Source organism: Oryza glaberrima, chromosome 1 (genome assembly GCF_000147395.1).
Source record: "Oryza glaberrima chromosome 1, OglaRS2, whole genome shotgun sequence".
NCBI classification, from domain to species: domain Eukaryota; kingdom Viridiplantae; phylum Streptophyta; class Magnoliopsida; order Poales; family Poaceae; genus Oryza; species Oryza glaberrima.
The window spans coordinates 2,794,986-2,815,861 of record NC_068326.1 but is presented as its reverse complement, the minus strand read 5'-3'; the positions used below and the strand labels follow the sequence as shown (position 1 = coordinate 2,815,861).

The 20,876-nt window shown below is 45.0% G+C and overlaps 6 protein-coding genes across 6 annotated transcripts; 3 read left to right on the top strand and 3 right to left on the bottom strand.

The window, feature by feature from the left end:
• The first annotated feature begins 248 nt into the window (after positions 1 to 248).
• On the top strand, positions 249 to 997 carry LOC127760648 (non-classical arabinogalactan protein 30-like). Its single transcript, XM_052284935.1, has one exon. It carries the CDS (start codon positions 300 to 302, stop codon positions 867 to 869), a length of 570 nt encoding a protein of 189 aa, XP_052140895.1. The 5' UTR covers positions 249 to 299; the 3' UTR covers positions 870 to 997.
• Positions 998 to 3,059: 2,062 nt separating this feature from the next.
• On the top strand, positions 3,060 to 3,902 carry LOC127760298 (non-classical arabinogalactan protein 30-like). Its single transcript, XM_052284541.1, has one exon. The coding sequence runs from the start codon at positions 3,107 to 3,109 to the stop codon at positions 3,668 to 3,670; it is 564 nt and encodes a 187-aa protein (XP_052140501.1). The 5' UTR covers positions 3,060 to 3,106; the 3' UTR covers positions 3,671 to 3,902.
• Positions 3,903 to 5,517: 1,615 nt separating this feature from the next.
• On the top strand, positions 5,518 to 6,191 carry LOC127759993 (non-classical arabinogalactan protein 30-like). Its single transcript, XM_052284202.1, has one exon. It carries the CDS (start codon positions 5,572 to 5,574, stop codon positions 6,139 to 6,141), a length of 570 nt encoding a protein of 189 aa, XP_052140162.1. The 5' UTR covers positions 5,518 to 5,571; the 3' UTR covers positions 6,142 to 6,191.
• Positions 6,192 to 9,451: 3,260 nt separating this feature from the next.
• LOC127759992 (receptor-like protein 7) lies at positions 9,452 to 12,517 on the bottom strand. The gene has a single exon (XM_052284201.1). It carries the CDS (start codon positions 12,467 to 12,469, stop codon positions 9,467 to 9,469), a length of 3,003 nt encoding a protein of 1,000 aa, XP_052140161.1. The 5' UTR covers positions 12,470 to 12,517; the 3' UTR covers positions 9,452 to 9,466.
• A 1,392-nt stretch (positions 12,518 to 13,909) lies between these two features.
• LOC127772819 (receptor like protein 28-like) lies at positions 13,910 to 18,107 on the bottom strand. The gene is made up of 2 exons (XM_052298803.1): positions 16,912 to 18,107; positions 13,910 to 14,385 (listed from the first exon to the last, which is right to left on the bottom strand). The coding sequence occupies exons 1-2, from the start codon at positions 18,007 to 18,009 to the stop codon at positions 14,224 to 14,226; spliced, it is 1,260 nt and encodes a 419-aa protein (XP_052154763.1). The 5' UTR covers positions 18,010 to 18,107; the 3' UTR covers positions 13,910 to 14,223.
• A 676-nt stretch (positions 18,108 to 18,783) lies between these two features.
• LOC127772811 (receptor-like protein 19) lies at positions 18,784 to 20,424 on the bottom strand. The gene has a single exon (XM_052298791.1). It carries the CDS (start codon positions 20,416 to 20,418, stop codon positions 19,042 to 19,044), a length of 1,377 nt encoding a protein of 458 aa, XP_052154751.1. The 5' UTR covers positions 20,419 to 20,424; the 3' UTR covers positions 18,784 to 19,041.
• Between the last annotated feature and the right edge of the window lie 452 nt (positions 20,425 to 20,876).

Genomic DNA, 20,876 nt, shown 5'->3' with positions numbered 1-20,876 from the left:
ATCACCAAGCAGATCATGAGCATGTGATTTCTTCTCTTAAAAGTGCCTTACAGATCAATCGTTACATGTTATCATTTCTTTCGCCGGGCTAATCATCATATATTGTCAGAATCGAATAACAAGAAATAAAATGTGATCTTAATCCAAAATCAAGCTTAATTTCTATTTACATGTCTGCACGTTAGTCCATGGCATGCACTATATAACCCACACGCCTCTCTACGTTTCGACACAGCCAAAGCTTCAAAACAAAACATCTCATCAGTCGAGCACGGAGCACAGCAAGCTAGCTCAGAGCAATGGCTGCCTTCCATCCTCTCGCGATCCTTGTGTTCATGTCCCTCCTGGCCGCCGGCGCCACCGCAAACTATGGCTACACCACACCACCACCACCGTCACCACCGTCGCAGCAGTACACCCCGCCGGCCCACAGCAACAAGCTGCTGGTGAAGGTGGAGGGTATGGTGTACTGCCAGAGTTGCGCTCAAAGGAACACACACAGCCTCGAAGGCGCGAAGCCACTGCCTAAGGCGGAGGTGTCCGTCATCTGCCACGACGCCAATAATCGTGTCATGGTGAGGTGCCGTCGGGCAGTCGCCAACGATAACGGCTACTTCCTCGCGGAGCTCGATGAGACCAAAGTCTCCGACTTTTACATGGGCGATCCGTGCAAGGCGTGCTATGTGCAGCTTCGGGCCTCGCCGGATTTCGAATGCAACAACCCTACAAACATCAACTACTCTAGCATTGAGGGTGCGCCGCTCCGTGACGAGGGCAAGCGGTGGGCTGACCATGACTACTATAACGTCATGTACGCCACTGGCCCGCTCGCTTTCCGGCCGGCGATCTGCCCTCCCAAGCACCACTAAGAGTGCTTCGTGCTTGTGCCTACGTTTCTAAAGTTTACACACACACTTTTTATAACTCTCGGATGCACGAATTTAATTTGTATGATGGATACGGTTTTCTTTTGTGTTTCCATTTTAATTATTGTTGCTATTATGTGATATTTGTTGTAAATTTGTTTTTATTTTATTAATTAATTTATTTCAAATCAAACTTGATGTAATTTTCGATCAAGAAAACTTTGATGTGGTTTTCATTCAATCGTGTGGATGTACATATTTAGTAGCTGATGCTTGTATAGTTGACGATGTTAGGGCCCCAAGTGGGCCAAGCATATATAAGGAGATTCATGACCTCTGTCAGGAATGGGATCTGCGGAACACCAACCATCCACACACTCATGTACACTCTACCGCTCTATTGTAGCATTATTTTAATACTTGCGAAACACATCAAAGCAGAGTAGGGCTGCTATTATTTGGGAGGCCCAAACTTGGGTAAATCTCTATGTGAATTAGTGAGATTAGAGTGGTCACATTTGGATAACCCAACAACCGAACACCAAGTTCCCCCGGACTAATATATATGCTGGATACCTTAAGCGGGGGTATGGAGAAATTTTGGTCATCTAACAAATAAAAACCGACATGCATTACAAAAAGGCCAAGACCAAGCAATGCGGCCTCGGTCTCTATCATGACTGAAAGTAATCGATAATTTCAGACAAAAAGGATCGGAGTAATAATAAAAATCAAGAAAAAAAGAGTCATCCATCTTTCACCAGCGTTCGCATGTTTCTCTCCTTTGCCTTTTTGCCCACGCCCGTGCCCTTCTTTGTTAGGACTCCTACCACTAGATATCTCTATCTTGCGAGTGCCGCCGGATCTCTACTTAAGGAGGCGCTGCCAAATTGAAGCAGGGTTAGAAACTTCGGACTGAATTTTCTGAAATTTCGGACCCCGCCGAAACGATATTATTTTTGCCAAAATTTCTAATTTTTGGGATTTTGGGTAATATTTGTTCAAATTTAACTAAATTTTGTTCGACATGTTGAAAATTTTGGAAAGAAATTTTCAGAAATTTTGCCATATCGGCACCCCCGATACAAATACCGAAAACGAAAGATTGAAACCTGCATAGAAGTAGAGCAGCATGATATAGAGCACGAAACTATCATAGAGTGGTAGGAAAACACAACAGGATAATGTGGGGAATGGCACGATAACGTGGCAGGACGATGTGGTGTGATGTTGTCGATGCCATCAATGGCTCGATGGTATCGTGACGGGTGATGACTGGGATGGTTGAGTGGGGAAGGGTAGTTAGGGAATAGAGAGAAAACTCAGTACTTTTTTTGTTCACTTGTGGGTTGTTTGTTGGTCCTTTTCTGGAATTTTGGTTTTGAGGGTATTTTGGTTAACCGAGCTTACTTACCGAATCGACCAACTAAAATTGGGACAGCCACACGGTGACAACGAAGATAACGCCGTACGTCGTGCCAGGGGCCATGGACTCCTTGCCAGCAGATGGAACAGCCACACGGTGACAACGGAGATAACGCCATGCGTCATGCCGTGTCGGCTAGATCGATCCGCCGCATGTAAAATGCTGACCTGTTTTGGATATAGTAATTTGGCTTTAAAGCTCTTGTTTGTACAAAGAAAAATGCACCTCCTTTTCTTTCAGTCAGTTTCAAACCCAAAGAAAAAGAAAAAAGACACCATGGTACTCCAATACTACCTGAACCGTATATTTTACATAGGAAATGGGATGCCTACACCTTTTCAGAGTAGTGAGAGTACTAACATAAATAATGTAGCTCTATCGGCAAAAAAATCATCTGCCTATATGGAGAACCTGGTATTTTCCGTTAAGGACAGAAACGGGCTGCATGTTCTGACAAATCTGCATATCTTCATCCTGAATATTCTTTATCGTCTGCAATTTTTTAACTAATCACCAGGCAGATGAGATCATGAGCATGCGATTTCTTCTATTCAAAGTGTCTTACAGATCAATGATTACATATGCTATCATTTCTTTGGCGGGTTAATCATTATATATTGTCAGAATCGAATAACAAAAAATAAAATGTGATCTTTATCCAAAATCAAGATAGTTAGTTACCATCTACATGTCCGCACGTTTAGTCCATGACATGCAGTATATAATCCACACGCCTCTCTACATTTCGACATAGCCAAAACTTCAAACAGAACATCTCAGTCGAGCACGGAGCACAGCAAGCTAGCTCCGAGCAATGGCTGCCTTCCAACTTCCTCTCGCGATCCTCGTGTCCCTCCTGGCCACCGGTGCCACCGCAAACTATGGCTACACCACACCATCACCATCGCCGCCGCCGCCACAGCAGTACACCCCGCCGGCCCACAGCGACAAGCTGCTGGTGAAGGTGGAGGGTATGGTGTACTGCCAGAGCTGCGCGCAAAGGAATACACACAGCCTCGAAGGCGCGAAGCCGCTGCCTAAGGCGGAAGTGTCTGTCATCTGCCACGACGCCAACAATCGCGTCATGGTGAGGTGTCGTCGGGCCGTCGCCAACGATAACGGCTACTTCATCGCGGAGCTCAATGAGACCAAAGTCTCCGACTTCTACATGGGCGATCCGCGCAAGGCGTGCTATGTGCGGCTTCGGGCGTCGCCGGATTTCGAATGCAATAACCCCACAAACATCAACTACTCTAGCATCGAGGGTGCGCCGCTCCGTGACGAGGGCAAACGGTGGGCCGACCATGGCTACTATAACGTCATGTACGCCACTGGCCCACTCGCTTTCCGGCCGGCGATCTGCCCTCCTAAGCACTAGGCTCCTTATGAATGTGCCTGCATTTGTGACACTTACACTTGCACACTTGCGCGTTTCATCAATTTGGGAGGCATGGAGTTCTAATTGGATGGTGGATATGTGGTTTTTTTGTGTTTCTGTTTTAATTGTTGTTGCTCGTGTGATTCTGTTGTAATTTTTTATGATTTTATTAGTTTGCTGCAACTCAAACTTGATGTAATTTTCGATTAAGAAAACTTGATGTGATTTTCAGTTAATCATTTGTACCCTCTTTCGAAAAATACAAGGTGTGCATACATATTAATTCAACCCTAGTAATAACTCACGAACCATAAATCTAATATAAATTAAATTTTATGTGATAAAAATAATACCGTTGAACTGAGATTTGAATGTAATTTTCTATAATTACGGCTTTGTTGTTACAAGCATCGTAATGTATAGGACTAAATATTTTGGAAAACCACGCTAAATTTAAGTATACCTTAAATTTTGAATTTTGAGTACGTATGTAATTTGCTTAGTCAGATACAAGAGGTTACATATTTCGAAAATTGGCGAATGAGTCGGACCCTTGTTGGGCCAGATGTCTGAGGCCTATACAAACTGTAATTTCGATGTGAAAAAAGGTTCAGCGGAGATCCCTCATCTTATCACCGAATTACAAAATCGTCCCTCGACCGAAAACCAGATAGAACGCATCCTCCAACTTCCAAAATAAGTGCAAACGAAGTTCCTCAATTTTAGCTGACATAGCGCCTATGTGACTTCTTTCTACAAACAATGAGAAAAATACACTCGTTTTCTTTCCGTTAGTTTCAGGCCCTAAGAAAAAAGACGTCATGTTACTTTAATACTACATGAAACGTACTACATAAATAAGTGTAATTGCAAGTTAGAACTACATAAACACAAATCTTGATGTAAAATCCTATGAACAACATATCGAAAAATAGAAGCCCAAAAATCTATCACATGTAAAATAGCAAAACCTATCTGTATGGAGAATAATGTAGCTACTGACATAAATAATCACTATAAAAAATAATTTTCCTGGATGAGCACCTCAATATATTGCAGACGGACTATAAGTATCCGTGTCAGCGAAAATCGACTCACATTTTCGCAGACGACCCTATTAAGCAGCTGCACGGGAAAATAAGATTATTTTTCTATACGAACCTCTTAAGGGGCTGCACGGGAAAATATATTTTCGCAGACGGCCATCTTAAAGGTCCACCCAGAAGTTTAAGTTACCTCCTCTTTTTCCTCCTAGCACTTACAAATTTTTTTCAAGTCATCCTTATCATCTCTCCTCTCTCTCACCTCCTCTCCTCCACATACTACTTTCTCACTTTCTCTCAAACTCCTGCACACAAAAATAGCTATTTTTTAGATCTTTTAGTGCAAGCGGGCTGCCCTACCGTACACGAAAATCTCTTTTGGGCCGTGTGCAAAAATCACTTTTGTAGTAGTGGTAGCCCTATCGGCAAAAAATCATCTGCCCACCATGGTATTGCAGTGCCGTTTGGGACAGACACGGGCAGCACGTTCTGGCAAATCTGCATATATATCTTCATCCTGAATATACTTTATAGTCTACAGATTCTTAACTAGTAATCACCAAGCAGATCATGAGCATGTGATTTCTTCTCTTGAAAGTGCCTTACAGATCAATCATTACATGTTATCATTTCTTTCGCCGGGCTAATCATTATATATTGTCAGAATCGAATAACAAAAAATAAACTGTGATCTTAATCCAAAATCAAGCTTAATTTCCATCTACATGCCCGCACGTTTAGTCCATGGCATGCAGAATATAACCCACACACCTCTCTACGTTTCGACACAGCCAAAGCTTCAAAACAAAACATCTCATCATCAGTCGAGCACGGAGCGCAACAAGCTTGCTCAGAGCAATGGCTGACTTCCTTCCTCTCGCGATCCTCGTGTTCGTGTCCCTCATGGCCGCCAGCGCCACGGCAAACTATGGCTACACCACACCATCACCATCGCCGCCGCCACCGCCGCCGCAGTACACCCCGCCGGCCCAAAGCGACAAGCTGCTGGTGAAGGTGGAGGGTATGGTGTACTGTCAGAGCTGCGCGCAAAGGAACACACACAGACTCGAAGGCGCGAAGCCGCTGCCTAAGGCGGAGGTGTCCGTCATCTGCCACGACGCCAAGAATCGCGCCATTGTGAGGTGTCGTCGGGCCGTCGCCGACGATAACGGCTACTTCCACGCGGAGCTCGATGAGACCAATGTCTCCGACTTCTACATGGGCGATCCACGCAAGGCGTGCTATGTGCGTCTTCGTGCCTCGCCGGATTTCGAATGCAACAATCCCACAAACATCAACTATTCTAGCATTGAGGGTGCGCTGCTCCGTGACGAGGGCAAGCGGTGGGCCGACCATGACTATTATAACATCATGTATGCCACTGGCCCGCTCGCTTTCCGACCGGCGATCTGCCCTCCTAAGCACTAGGCACCCGATGAATGTGTCTGCATTTGTGACACTTACACTTGCACGCTTACGCGTTTCATCAATTCGGGAGGCATGGAATTCTACTAGGACGGTGTATACGTGGTTCTTTTGCGTTTCTGTTTTAATTGTTGTTGCTCGTGTGATAATTTTTTATATTTTTTATGATTTTATTAGTTTGCCGCAAATGAAACTTGATGTAATTTTAGATTAAGAAAACTTGTTGTGGTTTTTCAATCAATCATTTGTACCCTCTTTCCCAAAAAAAATACAATGTGTGCATACATATTAATTCAACCCTAGTAATATGTGACAAACCATAAATCTAATATAATTTAAATTTTGTTTGATATAAATCTAATATAATTTAAATTTTGTTTGATAAAAGTAATACCGTTGAACTGATCATTTGAATGTAATTTTCTATAATTATGGATTTGTTGTTACAAGCATCGTAATATATACGAGAAATTAAAAATCACTAACTAGTTTGGAACACCATGCTAAATTTAACCATGCCTTAAATTTTAAATTTTGAATACGTACGTAAGAATTTGATTATTCAGATACTAGAGGTTACGTATTTTAGAAATTGGCGAATGAGTCGGACTCTTGTTGGGCCTGATGTCTGAGGCCCATACAAAATCTGTAATTTCGATGTACACCAAATGCGGCGTAGGCGCCGCCGTGTCAAGTTCGGACTCGGATTCGGTGACTTTACTATGGCATGTCACGGTGTGACATTGGAGCGATCTGGGGCGTTGAAAACTAATCCAACGGGAAGCAGCGCCGGCCCACCTCCAGCACCAGCAGCATCTGCTTCCTCCCCTCTTCCTCGCCAGGCGCAGGGGCACAAGGTGGTGAGCCTGGCGCAGCTGCACAACAAGCGGCCGCCGGCGGCGACGGGGCTCCGCCTCGACTTTGACGATGGCGGGTCAGAGCACGTGTCGACGACGACCACCTCCTCCGCGTCGTCTATCCTCTCTGACGAGCTCGCCACGCAGTTCGACCGGTACAAGAACGAGATGGCGCGTATGTTTCAGGATCATGTGAGGATCGTCGACGTCGTCGATCGTGTTGATTCGTTGCTTGCTGCTGCTGGTGTTCGACTATGCGTTTTCTACGGTGGTGGCGTCGCTTTTGCTTGCTTGTTGCAGACGGAGAGGCTGCGCCGGACTGCCGGAGGGAGAAGGAGGCGGAGGCCTCGAATGCGGCGCGGCTCGGCGCCGAGCTGGAGGAGCGTGTCGCGCGGCTGCGGGCGGAGGCGGCAGCGTGGCACCCTGCCGTCCAGCCGCGGCCAGGGAGGCGCGTGGAAGCCGCCGGCTGCCCCTGACGTAGACGAGGTCCGGCCGCCATTGCTCAAGCCACCGTGTCCGTCCCTCTAAAGATCATCTCCTAAAGAAAAAAAAAACAAGAAACCAATCCATGAAAACGCCATGGACGTTTCCTTCTCGAGCTTTAAAGACGACGACGACGAGACTTACCCAAAGAACAGCGATCATGTCGGAGTCTGACATCTTCTCCTCTCCCTGGAGGTCGTGGAGAACGTCGACGAAGTCGCCCAAGACGCCGCTCATCTTCGTGGTCGTCCTCGCCGCGCTCCTCCTGTGGCTCTCGCCGGGTGGCCCCGCGTGGGCGCTGTCCCGTTGCCGTGGCACGACGCCGCCGCCGGCGGGCTGCCCCTGACCCCTCCCTGTCCGCGGCGGGACGGCAGGGCCCCGGCTGGACGGCCGGACGCGGGCGGGTGAGGCGGTCCTCGGTCTCCGCGACGGCCGGACGAGGACGACGCGAGCACGGACGCCTCGCGCGGCGCTCGCGGCGAGCCCAGCGAGGCACGACGGCGGACGCTCGCAGCCCTCCCGACTCGCGGCGAGGCCGGCGAGTCACGGCGGCGGCGCGCCTCCCAGCTCGCGTCGACGGGCGAACGAGAGGAGAGCCGCACGCGGGATGGATGGATTGGGGATTTTTTTTTTACCTGCAGGCGGGCCCAACAAAACAGGCGTTGGATTTAATTTGGATGGCTGAGATCCACCGAATGTTACACTGTGACATGGTTACACGATGTCACCGAAGCTGAGTCCGTCAAGTTCCTGCTGCCCGCCCGCCATCGTGGAGGGGTTGCGCCGCCGCCGCCGCCGCCGCCGCCGCTTGCGAGCCCCTCCTCACGTCGTCCTCTCCCCCGCGTCTTCCCACTCGGAGTGCTCGGCGAACTCCCTATCCCATCCCCACCGCAGGCTGTACACCGAAATCCCCAACCACCGCCACCGGAATGGGGGCACGCGCACCGGGTTGAGGCGTTGAGCACAAGGTGACCGTGGTGGGATTTGGGAGCCCAAGTGGGGTGGGTGACCAGTTGACAACCAATGCGGTCACAACGGGGATGTCCATGTCCCACTCCCAGGAGGTTTGCATCGGCGGGCTCTTGTCGTCCGCCAGGTGTTCGATGGAATGGTCCTTCCGTGTTCACCGGCTGAATTGCTCAGGTTAGTGTGTGAAATCCAGTATTTCTCGAATATTATGAACCGATTTTGGAATTACTACGATTCTACGGAATTACGGATGCAGCTTAGTGTTGCTGTTGCTGCTGCGGTATTAGCCTATTAGGAATCTTGCAGTTCAATGTGCGACCATATGACACCGTTTTAATTTTAGGTATAGATGTAGAGGTGATACTTAATAAACAATCGGGTAAATTTAACATTGTTTTCTTGTTTCCATTTATTTTAAGCCTTGCTTATGCATTGTTCTTGGATGACCTCATTTAGTTAGTTCATATATATATTTCTTACTACCTAATTTGGTGCATATACAAGATTCAGGTTAGTGTTAGTGTGTTACACTACTAGTAACAATAACAACATAACGCTGATTACAATTGTATTGCAGGTGATCTTTTCACAGAAAGTTTTATTCCAACACATAATTAAGTGATCTTCAGTTCTTTCACGCAGAAAATTTTGTTCCAGTATGGTTGTTTAGTGCTCAAGTAAGTTCTGTGTAAGTATGCATTTCAAACACAAAATCATGACATATAGCTCTCTGATCTATGCTACAAGTTAAACTGACCCTAATAATGCCACATATAAGGTCATGCATTTATATTCCTTTCTTGGTTCAGACATAACAATTTTCTGTTGGCTTGTATAAAATTTTCAACACAAATCTTATAGGATGCAGCATGATGATGGAAAAAGTGTTGTACGTGCACATAGTACTATATAGTACTATAAACCATACAGGCTAGCTAGCTATAATTGCAGCTAAATTTACAAGGAGAAGCAGACTGGCAAACTCCTGAACATATAAATATAAAAAAGGGTGGATTCCATCAAGTGTATTTGCCAATGCAAGGTTTCCTCACTACAATTGCAATAGCAAACCCAACACCAAAACCCAATCCAACAAAGAGAAATAGCATAACGTCTGCAGATTTCTCTTCAGAAAGGTGTGGCATCACATTTGATGTTGATTTGTTACTGCATTCATTTGACAATGGAGGCCCACACAAACCAGCATTTCGTATAAATGAACTATTGGGGAGTGTCAAGAAATGAGGTGACTCCGGTATTCTTCCCTCCAGCATATTATCGGATAGGTTCAATGTTGATATGAAGTCCAAGGATGCTAATTTTTTAGGGATCTCCCCAGAAAGCTTATTTGATGAGAGGTCCAAAGACTCAAGTTGATGCAGACTAGCAAGCTGGTTGGGAATTGGTCCTGTAATAGCATTATGTGACATGTTGAGACTACTGAGCATGCTTAGTGTGGCAATAGTTTCAGGAATGCTGCCATGGAATCTATTATTTGAGACATCAATTAGTACAAGGGTCTTTAAGATCTTAGTAAACGTCAAGTCCAGTCCTTTATATGTAACTCTAGTAGTAAAAATATATGGTTTATGGTAAAATTCGCCATACGTATCTCCATCTTTCATGACCAATGTCTCATTACTGGAGACTGACATCATGGATTTTAGTTTACTAAACCATCCGCCAGGCAATATGCCTGAGAAATTGTTTGAAGCTAGATCAAGAATTCGGAGATCTTGTAATTCACAACTGTCTTCATCTTTTGCAAGCGTAGGCCCCAACTGTCCATAGAACCTATTAGACTTCAGGACAAGGACTTGAAGTTTAGGAAGAAGATGCATCCAACATGGGAAGGAGTCTCTAATTTGATTGTTCCTAACATCAAGTAACACCAAGTTTTTGCAAGCTACTAATGATTTAGGTAGTGTCCCTTCAATCCAATTATAGCCGAAATCCAATGCCTCAAATGCACAGTCTTCCTTAATATTATGTGGCAACTCTCCGCGAAGTTGGTTACCCCTCAAATTTATTATTTTTAGTGTTGAAGAATTTTCCATCAGACAAGAAGGAATTGAGCCATTTAAGATATTGTGGGAAAGGTCAAGGATTTGAAGACTCTTAACAGTACAAAATGTTGATGGAACTTCTCCAGAGACATTGTTCATAGAGACCTTTAAAGACAGTGCGCCAGCAAGATATGGAATTAGGTCAAATGGCATAGACGAAAACCGATTATTTGAGTAATCCAATTGAGAGGCTTTACTCTCTTCAGGTATAGGTATGGGTCCTTCAAACATATTATAACTGAGATTGATATATCTTGTGTCCAAGGGGAGCAAAGTGTCATGTCCTAGACTGGTAAATTTGTTATTTGATAGGTCCAAGAAGAACAAATTTTTCCAAGTTTCCCATGCCCATGGAGGTATTGCCCCATGTATTTGATTATTTGAAAGATCAAGGAAGTCTATCTTATCTTGATGTCTTAATGCATTGGGAAACTTTAATATGTTGCAGGAAGCTAGCCTCAAGAATGTTACTTTGAGAGAGGACACTGCTGAATCATTTACTAACCCATCCACCACAGATAATTTGTTATTTGAAAGATCAAGGTGTGATAGGTATGGTAGTCTCCAGAATGAGGTAAGTTCCACTATCCCCACGAAGTTGTTTAGTGGAAGATGCAAGCTATGCAGTTGTGTCAAGTTAAAGATTTGCAATGGTATGTTTCCAGAAAAGTTGCTCTTGAATAAAGATAGTCTTCTGAGATTCTTAAGATTGCCTATGGAAGATGGTAAAGATCCAGACAAGTCACAATGAGAAAATTGGAGCTCTGTCAAAGATGTTAGATTTGTTATCCAAGCTGGCATTGATCCTACTAGGCCGAGCCCAGAAACCTCAAATAAGCTCAAGGATTTAAGCATTCCTAGAAAAGACGGCAGTTCTGTAGGGAAATCATTTGCACTCAGACCCAGCTCCTTCAGACCCGTGAGATTAGAAATAGAGCTTGGTATGTAACCTGAGAACTTGGTGCCACTGACATGCAATTTGATCAAACTGCTATTAGGTGGAAAATTGGGCAAATTACCATAGATTTCGTAGTTGTAGCCAATATCAATAACTGTTAGTTTTCTGTTGTGGAAGATTCTTGTTGGAAAAAAACCATCTAACTTGTTTCTTGAAAGCTGAAGAACACTAAGGGAGGACAAATCAGCGAAGAATTCAGGTATGGCACCAGACAGGTCATTTCCTTGCAAGTCAACAACAGAAAGGGATCGCAAACTAAATAGAGATTGGCAAATGGGACCAGAGATTTCGCATAATGGTAGGCTCAGAACCTGAATCTTAGGAGTGGAATTAGCCAGAGCGTTGCACCACCCTTCGCCTCCATTGGACATGTACACCAAGCCAAGATAGAGCTCCCTCAGATTACCAAGATTTGCAATTAAATTCTCGAAGTTTACCCTCGAGAAGCCCCAGGAGGGTAACAAATTTGACATGACAGTGGCACCGTCATCTCCTTGATTGACGACGTAAATGCGAGATGACAGATCAAGAGAAACCAAGTTGGTGAGGCTTCCTATACCTGCCGGTATCTGGCCTGTGAAGCTGGGTGGCGAGATGTTGAGATGGGTGAGCTCGGTGAGCATCTCGAATCCGGTGGCCGGGAGCTGTGACCCGTTGAAGTCGTTGCCACCGAGGTTGAGATACCTCAGCGACGTGAGGCTGAAGACGACGGTGTCAAGGCCGCCGCTCTGCAGGTGTCGGCCGCCGAGATCGAGGGAAGTGACGCGGCCACCGCCGTCGTCGCAGCGGATGCCCTCCCAGCGGCAGCAATCCGTGCCGGCGGGCCATGACCGGAACGCGGTGGCGGACGCGGTGGTCGCCGAGAACGATCGCTTCAGCTGGAGCAGCGCCGCCGCCTGGTCCGGCAAGCATGGAAGCGAGCTCGCGATCAAGGTTTGTAGTAGGAGGAGTACAAGTAACAACGACTCGTACTCTCGTTGGGCTACCCGAGGTGACATCTTGGCGGGTGGCAGCTGAATGAATGACTATATTGTATGATGCTTGAAACTGATTTTTTTTTTTATATACATGTAGAGCTAGAGAGAGCCTGTTCAGTACTCCAAGCCTGACTTGTATGGCTGAATTGTGATAGTGTGATGGTGATATACTATATCAAGGCCGTGTTTAGTTCACACTGAAGTTTGAAAGTTTGGTTGAAATTGGAACGATGTGACTGAAAAGTTATGTGTATAAAAGGTTTGATGTGATGGAAAATTGGAAGTTTGGAAAAAAAACTTTGTAACTAAACATGTTACAAGTCAATGCAAATGCAAATAATCAAAGATGCCGTTGGCATCGCAGTCGTATCGTACGTGGGACGTACTTAACAGGTTTCGATCCTGTCATTATGTGAACAGGTGTACATGCGTGTAGACCTTTGTCATGATCAGACAAATCACAAACTGTAGCACTTATGGACGAAAACAGATTAATCCGAGAGCATATCCGCTCCTTGCAGATGGCTGTAGTGCCGCACACGTTACACGTCGCGTAGCCGTAGATTCGTCAATTCACCTCGGACACTAATCGTGCTACGTTTGGAAATATTGTTATTTGAGAAGGAATAAGTCTACTTTGTCTCCCTTAATTGCAAAATTGGATGTGCCCTCACAATCTTTTAAAAGTTATTAGAAATAATACAAATTTAATGAAAATTGTAAGTGGTTGTGTGAAATCACAAATTTAGCACCTTACACCAGGTTGTTCGACCAAGCTTAAAAAATTGGGAATTTGGGATGTGTGTGCATGCATGTGAGTGGGTTGTGAGACCTGCAGCATAGTACTTGCTTGCTCTCTGTTTTTTTTAATCAAGCCACCTAACCTGTCGAATGGCTGTTGTTCGTCAGGTATAAATTTATGTCTGTTAAACAATGGTTGTTTGATATAATGCTAAATTTGTGATTTTTATCAACCAATACCTATATAGATGAGTTCTATATAAATAAACTAGGGGCTAGGGACACTCGTTAGGTTACTAGGGTATCTTCCATTGTGAGGGGGGTTTCCTAGAGAGTACTCTTAGAGTGTCTGATTGTAGATGCCCTTAGACCGAGTTCCCCTTTATTCTTGAGGTTGCTGTGTTGAAATTCTAGATATTTTATTTTCTTTAGAGCCTGTTCAGATTGTAGCTAAAGTAAACCTTACCAAAGGCAAGATGGTAATATTGCCAAATTTTTGGTATGATTTCTTATGTATTTACCAAATATGATAACAATTAAATGTAGATATTTTTTGACAACTTTATTAAAAAAATAGTATGGTTGAAAATGGAGAACATGCGCTTAGTCTTTTTTTTCCTATAAGAACCTTGTACTAGCTTACTATGATAGAGAAATTGGACATTCTACCACTACCAAAAGAGGGTTTCGCTATAATGCCATTCCGTCGATTGGATTCATTAAAATGACATCCCCAAACGATACCAAACATTTATTTTGCCATATTCATCGTTTCATTTCATTTCTACCAATATTTGCACCCGGGTTGACCAAAATACCCATTCGGGGCTGCTTCTTCTAGCTTAGCCCTTCTTCTCCAGCTCTGGCGCCGCCGCCGCGGCATTCGGTGGTGCTTCGATCCCCGCTGCTGCCTAGGGCGGCTTCGCTGCCCCTCGCCCGCCTTTGCCACCTCTACCGCCTCTTTGAGAGTCCGGAGACGGAGGCCGCGGCCGGGGCACCACTGACGCCAGATCGAGCTCAGCCGCTGTGTCGCGCTAGCACTCACACTGCTCTAGCTCGGCGCCGCGCCGCGCCACACTCGAGGCCTCCGTCTCCGTTTCCCCCATCCGGCGCACCCCCGCCGCCTCCGCCTCACCGAGCAGCGGCCGGTAGTGTCGCCGCCTCACATCCCCAAGCGCACGGCGGAGCCTCTCCATCTGCAACAACAAGCAAGCAAAGCAACGCCACCATCATCAGAAACACATCGCCGAGCACCACCAGCAGCAAGCAACAAATCAACACGATGGAACATATGTGCCATCTCGTTCTTGTACTGGTCGAAATGCGTGACAAGCTCGTCGGAGAGGAGACACGACGCGAAGGAGGTCGTCATCGACACGTGCTCCGACACGCCATCATCGAAGTCGAGGCGAAGCTAGCCTCGTTGCCGTTGGTCGCTTGTTGTGTAGCTGCATCAGGCTCACCACTATGTGACCTTGCGCGTGTCGTGGCTGCAATGACAACATCTGCGGCACAACCATGACCGCCGCATTCGCCTCTCGTGGCCACTTCCTCAGCTCGACGAGTGGCCAAGGAGAGAGAAGGGCTGAGCTAGAAGAAGCAGCCCAAAGGGTATTTTGGTCAGCTTGGGTGCGAAAATTGGTGGAAATCGAGTGAAAAGGTGAATATGGCAAAACAAATGCTTGGTATAGCTTGAGGGTGGTATTTTAACGAATCCAATCGATGGAATGGTATTATAGCGAAACCCTTTTTAGCAGTGGCAGAATGTCCGATTTCTCGCGCATGATACTATATCTCATCTCTGTCAATGGAAATTGGGGCCTCAACAGCCCTTGAAAAAAAAACTACTTCGACGGGGAGGCGTAGGCCAGGATGTTGCCCGGCCGGCGCCGCCGTTTACAACACCAGATGACCAGACGCGAGGCGGCCATGTACGCCTCCGGCTGCTTTGCCGGGCGGCGACGCCTCCGAATTGAGAGAAAGTGAAGATGTGCAGCGGCGGTTGGAGGCGGTAGAGGCTGCAGGCGGTCGGGGTCTCTCCCGGCCATCCTCGTGGCGAGCTCGGGGCGATCTCCCTCTCCTGCACGCCCTGGAGTACTTCCACTCCTCGTCGTCCTTCTACTCCACTTCATCCCACTCGAAGTACTCGGCGGAATGGGGGCGTGTGGTGGTAGAGGGGTGAGATTGAGGAGGCGACGAGGGAGAGAGATGGTATCCAAGGTTCCAGATCGTCGCAGTCGGCAATTAACGGGGTCCCCATGGCCATGGACATGTCCAAGGAAATGCGCGCAGTTCATCCTATTGCCATCGGTCTCATCGTCCTCTCCTACCACCACGTGTTCGAGGAAATGCGCCTCTCAGCGGCTGCAATGTACAGGTGAGAGCACCTGAAGCGTTTCATTTTCCAAATTTGGTGTATGCGGTGCAGTATTTGGGTCTAGGATTCCTAGAATACTCTTCCATTGTTGATTGTGCTTAGCATCTATCGAAAACGAGCTCTTACTGGATGTTTGATGCCGTGGTATTAGGAGACTAATGGCAGTTTACTTGCATATGTGATTGTTCAGCACCTACAATGACGAACTCTTGGGGTCACTTTCTGTTGGTATCATCGCCTACATGCTAACACGCACATGTCTATTTCAATTCTCACTGCATTTGGCCTATAAGAAAATAGTTTATCTCTAATACTGAAAATGTTGTCTTCTATTAGGTCATTGTCAATCTTTCTGAGAAATCATAAGGAACTTCACGGACATATATGACATATAGCTCTTTTATTGATCATACAATTAAATCAATATTTTTAGAGTTATACCATTCCTCCAAAATATCAGGCATACTTTCCAATGACCATGCACAAAGATATAGGATGTATTTCATATTCCAATTATTCCCCTAGTAACCATCCAGCTTTACCTTTTCCATTCATGAATGCAATAGATATAGTCACTAGAGATAATAATTGTAGCTATTCTAGTCATTTTCAATGTCTCAATTGTCATGTACAAGGCAAGATACACCTTTTCTTTGGACAAAGGGAGTACTTGGTGCTTGGTAGATCCTTTTGTTTTTCAGCCTATTTTCGGCTTTGATTTTGCATTGTTCTTAGACGAGCCCAGCTTGGACTTTTGGCTTTTGTTTTTATTAAATGGAATTCATAACACTGGATCATATTTAGAATGTGTTAATTTCTTCTATGAAGCCATAAAAAGGGAAAATAAGAAACTGGAAACTAATAGCTTCTGTGGATGTGAGATAAAACTATAAAAGTTTAGCTGACTAGTTTGCTCTGTAGAAAAACAGTATGCAAGGTGTATGAGAGCTCACTTGGAGATTGTGCTATTTCTTAAAAAAATTGTTGTAGTTTGGACATTACAAAATTTAACTGGCTGCTCTGATTGGTACCCAGTAACAGTTTACTGTTTTCATAAGTTCTAATTCTTTGTTGGACTCATTTACCAATTAAGAAAACCATAATATTCTTTTAATAAGTAACATCTACAAGAAACCCAGACCTTAATTTCAACAAGCATTTTATATAGCACTCATAAGTGATACCTGGGAAATAAGGTCATTTCTAAGTTCACGCTATTATTTTAGGTAAGGACACACAGTGACGGGGCAAACTGCTTTTAAGTAATAACTACACTATTTTCCAAAGCCAAAGCAAAGTAGATTCAGTGATATTTCTAACAAATACAGTAGGTTCCCCCTTTTACCTGGCAAACCAGTTGAAATATGATTGTCAGCACAAAGCCAACCACAAACCCCAAGCCAGCAAAGACAAACAATAGGATGACCCCTACTTTATCTTGCCACAAACTGCTGTCTTCTGAAGAAGCTTCTGTATTTGGAGTTATTGAACCAGAACTATCACAATCTTTGGATAGTGGCCTTCCACAGAGGCCCAAATTACCTTCAAATGAACTGTTGGAAAACGACAAGAACTGGTTGCTCTGTGGTATTCTTCCAGTCAAGTTGTTATTCGAAAGATTCAGCCAAGCAAGAGAAGTTAGAAATGTTAACTCATGTGGTATTACCCCTGAGAGCTGGTTCCAAGAGAGATCCAAGGACTCTAGCTGAGCCAAGTTACCAAGCTGTTGCGGGATTGCTCCAGTGAAATTATTATGTGACATGTTAAGTCCATGAAGTGAAACAAGACTCCCTATCGTTCCAGGAATAACTCCAACAAATGAGTTATTTGAGAAATCAATTGCTTTAAAGGTAGTTAGCATTCTATTGAATGTCATATCAAACCCTTTGTATGTGATAGTGATGATGTCTCGATAGATAAATCCTTGTGAAAAGTTTGTTTGGTGCTCCAAAACTTGTCCATCATCGACATTTGCCATCATTGATTTCAGTTTCTCAAACCATTTTGGGGGCAACTGACCAGATAGAGTGTTATTGGCTAAATCAAGTATTTGCAAGCTTGAGAAGTGATCCCTTGTTAGATCACTATTATGGAGACCCTTAATTGTGCCATATAATTTGTTGGATCTCAGTACAAGAACTCGAAGCTTGGGAAGATTCCCCAGCCACAAAGGGAACAGATCGAGGATGTGATTGTTACTAACATCGAGGAGTTCCAGACTTTTGCAGTTTGATAGTGTTCTGGGCAGCCTCCCTTCAATTTGGTTGCTGTTCAAATCTATAGTCTCAAGCTTACATCCTTCTTTAATGCCCTTAGGCAACATCCCGTTGAATTTATTCCCCCTCAAATTCAGTACCCTTAAGCTTCTGCCTTCTACCAGACAAGATGGAACGAAACCACTAAAGTTGTTATCAGATAAGTACAGGAATTGGAGTTTCGTCATACTACAAATGGAAATGGGTACAAAGCCTTTTAGTTTGTTTTTGGACAAGTTAATATAGGCTACTTTGTTAAGATACCTACCAAATGTACGTAGTATGGAAGAGAACCAATTGTTTGAGTAATCCAATACAACTACACCATAAGGCAATGATATGGCTGGTATGGGTATTTCTCCTTGAAGTCTATTGAAACTGAGATTTAGATGGCTTAGATGTGTAAATGTAACAAGAGAGGGAGAGTTCTCCAGGCTAGTAAATGCATTGTTCGAGAGGTCCAATGATCCAAGGGTGTCCTTCCAAATCTCCCATATCCATCCTGGTATAACTCCACCAATCTTATTACTTGAAAGGTCTAGCTCAAGAATGTCATATAGATGTCTCAGAATTCTTGGAAGTTTTGTGAGGTTGCAACATGCTAGTCCTAGGTGCTGAATCTTAGGGAGATATTGAGATGGAGAATCTTCTCCATCAATCACCGACAGCTTATTGTTAGAGAAACCCAGAAAATAAAGGCTTCTTAGTCTCCAGAAAGGTCTAAGTTCCACTATGCCGGTCAAGTGATTTGACTCAAGATTGAGATACTCAAGATTTGGAAGACAGAAAAATGATTTGGGAATGGGGCCATGAAGCCAATTGTTGCTTAAATCAATGTCATACACAGATGAAGATGATGGAATAGGGATGTCTTCTAAATGACCAGAAAGTTGATTAGAATCTAGATATAATGATTGCAACGCAGGAAGTGCGAAGATGGACTTTGGAATTGTTCCTGCATACACATCTAGTTATAGTCAACAAGCTATAATTTGTAGGCTCTCTTATAAATATAAATAAAAGTAGCAGTGCAAATGGACTGGACTCACTGGAGTAGCAGCTAATTTTTAAGTTACTTGTGATCTAGGGCATTTCCTAGTCAATGCGGCAAAATACTAAAACATCAATAACCTTTTAAAGTAAGGAGTAGGTTCTATTCAGTATTACCACCTGCACTGTACTACTGTACCATTAGAAACTGTTGAGCTATGATTGAGATTTCAAATTCTTGTAGGGATCTCACCGTTGAGGTTGTTGCTTCTGAAGTTCAAATTATTGAGTTGGATCAAGTTCCCAATCCAAGAAGGTATGGGCCCAGACATGCTGCAATTGTAGAGCGTTAAACTTGTCAGATTTGTAAGATTGATAATCGAAGAGGGCATCAATCCAGAGAAGTTGTAATTGCCAAGCTCCAGGTATGTCAAATGTTTAAGGCTGCCTATCCAAGAGAACGACACCAGCTTCCCTTGTCCTGATCCTCCATAGAGCCGGAGAACTTCCAGCCAGTGGAGTTCTCTGATCAAAAGGATATCAGAATTCATTGAAGCCTCTACCGTTGTAAGGCCCAAATGCTTTAGATACTTGAGATTGACCACTGATGCTGGTATGGCGTTGGAACGGTTGGTCAATATGAGATCCAACACTTCCAGACGACTACCAGGTAGGAATTCTGGCAACTGCACACAGAGCTTATCGTTCCAGTATAAATCAATAAACTGCAGCCTTTTTAGTTGGAAGATCTTTGTGGGGAATTGACCCTCAAAAGCATTGCCAGATAGCTCCAGAATCGTTAAGAAAGAGAGGTTGGCAAAGAACTCAGGAACCATGCCACTGATGACATTGAGCCTGAGGTTGATCATTGTCAGTGAACGGAGTCGTGAGAAGGAGGGATCAATGAAACCAGACAAGCCACATGACATGAAGCTAAGTATCTGAATCTGTGGAGCAGACGCTGCTAGATCGCTTGACCAAGTTGACCCGCTGCTAGAGAGGTCCATCTCATCAAGGTAGAGCTCTCTCAGATTGCTCAGGTTCGCTATGAAGGTCTGAAAACTTGGCTCCGAGAGGTACAAATTGGGGTTGTTAGACAAGTCAAGAGCAAGCATGCTGCTCAGATTTCCAATGCCAATGGGGATCTGGCCAGCAAAGTTGGTCGCAGAGAGGTCAAGGCTGACAAGTTTCGAAAGCCGCTCAAACCCAGAATCTGGGAGTTGTGCTCCCATGAAGTCATTGCCACTGAGGGCGAGGTTTGTGAGCAAGGTGAGGTTGAACAGTGCAGGGTGCAGCCCATTGCTCTGAAGATAACCATCACTGAGGTCCAGCACAACGACATGCCCAGAAGCCATGCGGCAGGTGACGCCCTCCCATCGGCAGCAGTCGGTGTCCGGTTGCCAGGACGAGAGGCTGCTCGCGTCGTGGAAGGAGCTCTTCAGCTGGAGGAGGGCGGATGACTGAGATGTCAGGCATCTGATGGTGGTGTTGCTGCTGTTGGCAGCAGCATGGATGGAGTATGGCTGTATGAGTATGACGACGATGGCAATGAGGAGGATGAGAAGAGGGAGTTTGTGGCTGTGGAGGCATCTATGCGTGTAGTTCATCTTGCGAGTTCACTTGGTGCTTGCTTACTGAGACCTCCTGGCTCCTGACCATGCATATATATATCGTGAATTTCATTCCTCCTCGTGTGAAAACTTGACATCCCTTGTCATCCAGGCCTGTTTCTGTGCAATCTATGTTGTCTAGTGAGATTACAGAACATCTTGCTTCCTACAATCTGGTAAAGCAAACCATCAATGGACGTGGAGTTCACTCCGTCTCTGTGGGAATGGCGGGTAAAGTCAAGATAAGCTCATTCATTCAAAGTCAAGAAGAAAAACCAACGACACCGTTGATCCTTGCATGTGAATTTTTCTGTTGTGACATGACGCCTCTGTTTTAGTCCTGTCGTTGTCGATGACTGCATGGCTAGTCTTTAGAAAATGAAATCTGAGCCCGTGTCGCTGTGTGGTAGCGTAAGCTTAACGTTCAACCCATGTACTGTGGCGGCCGTTGAATG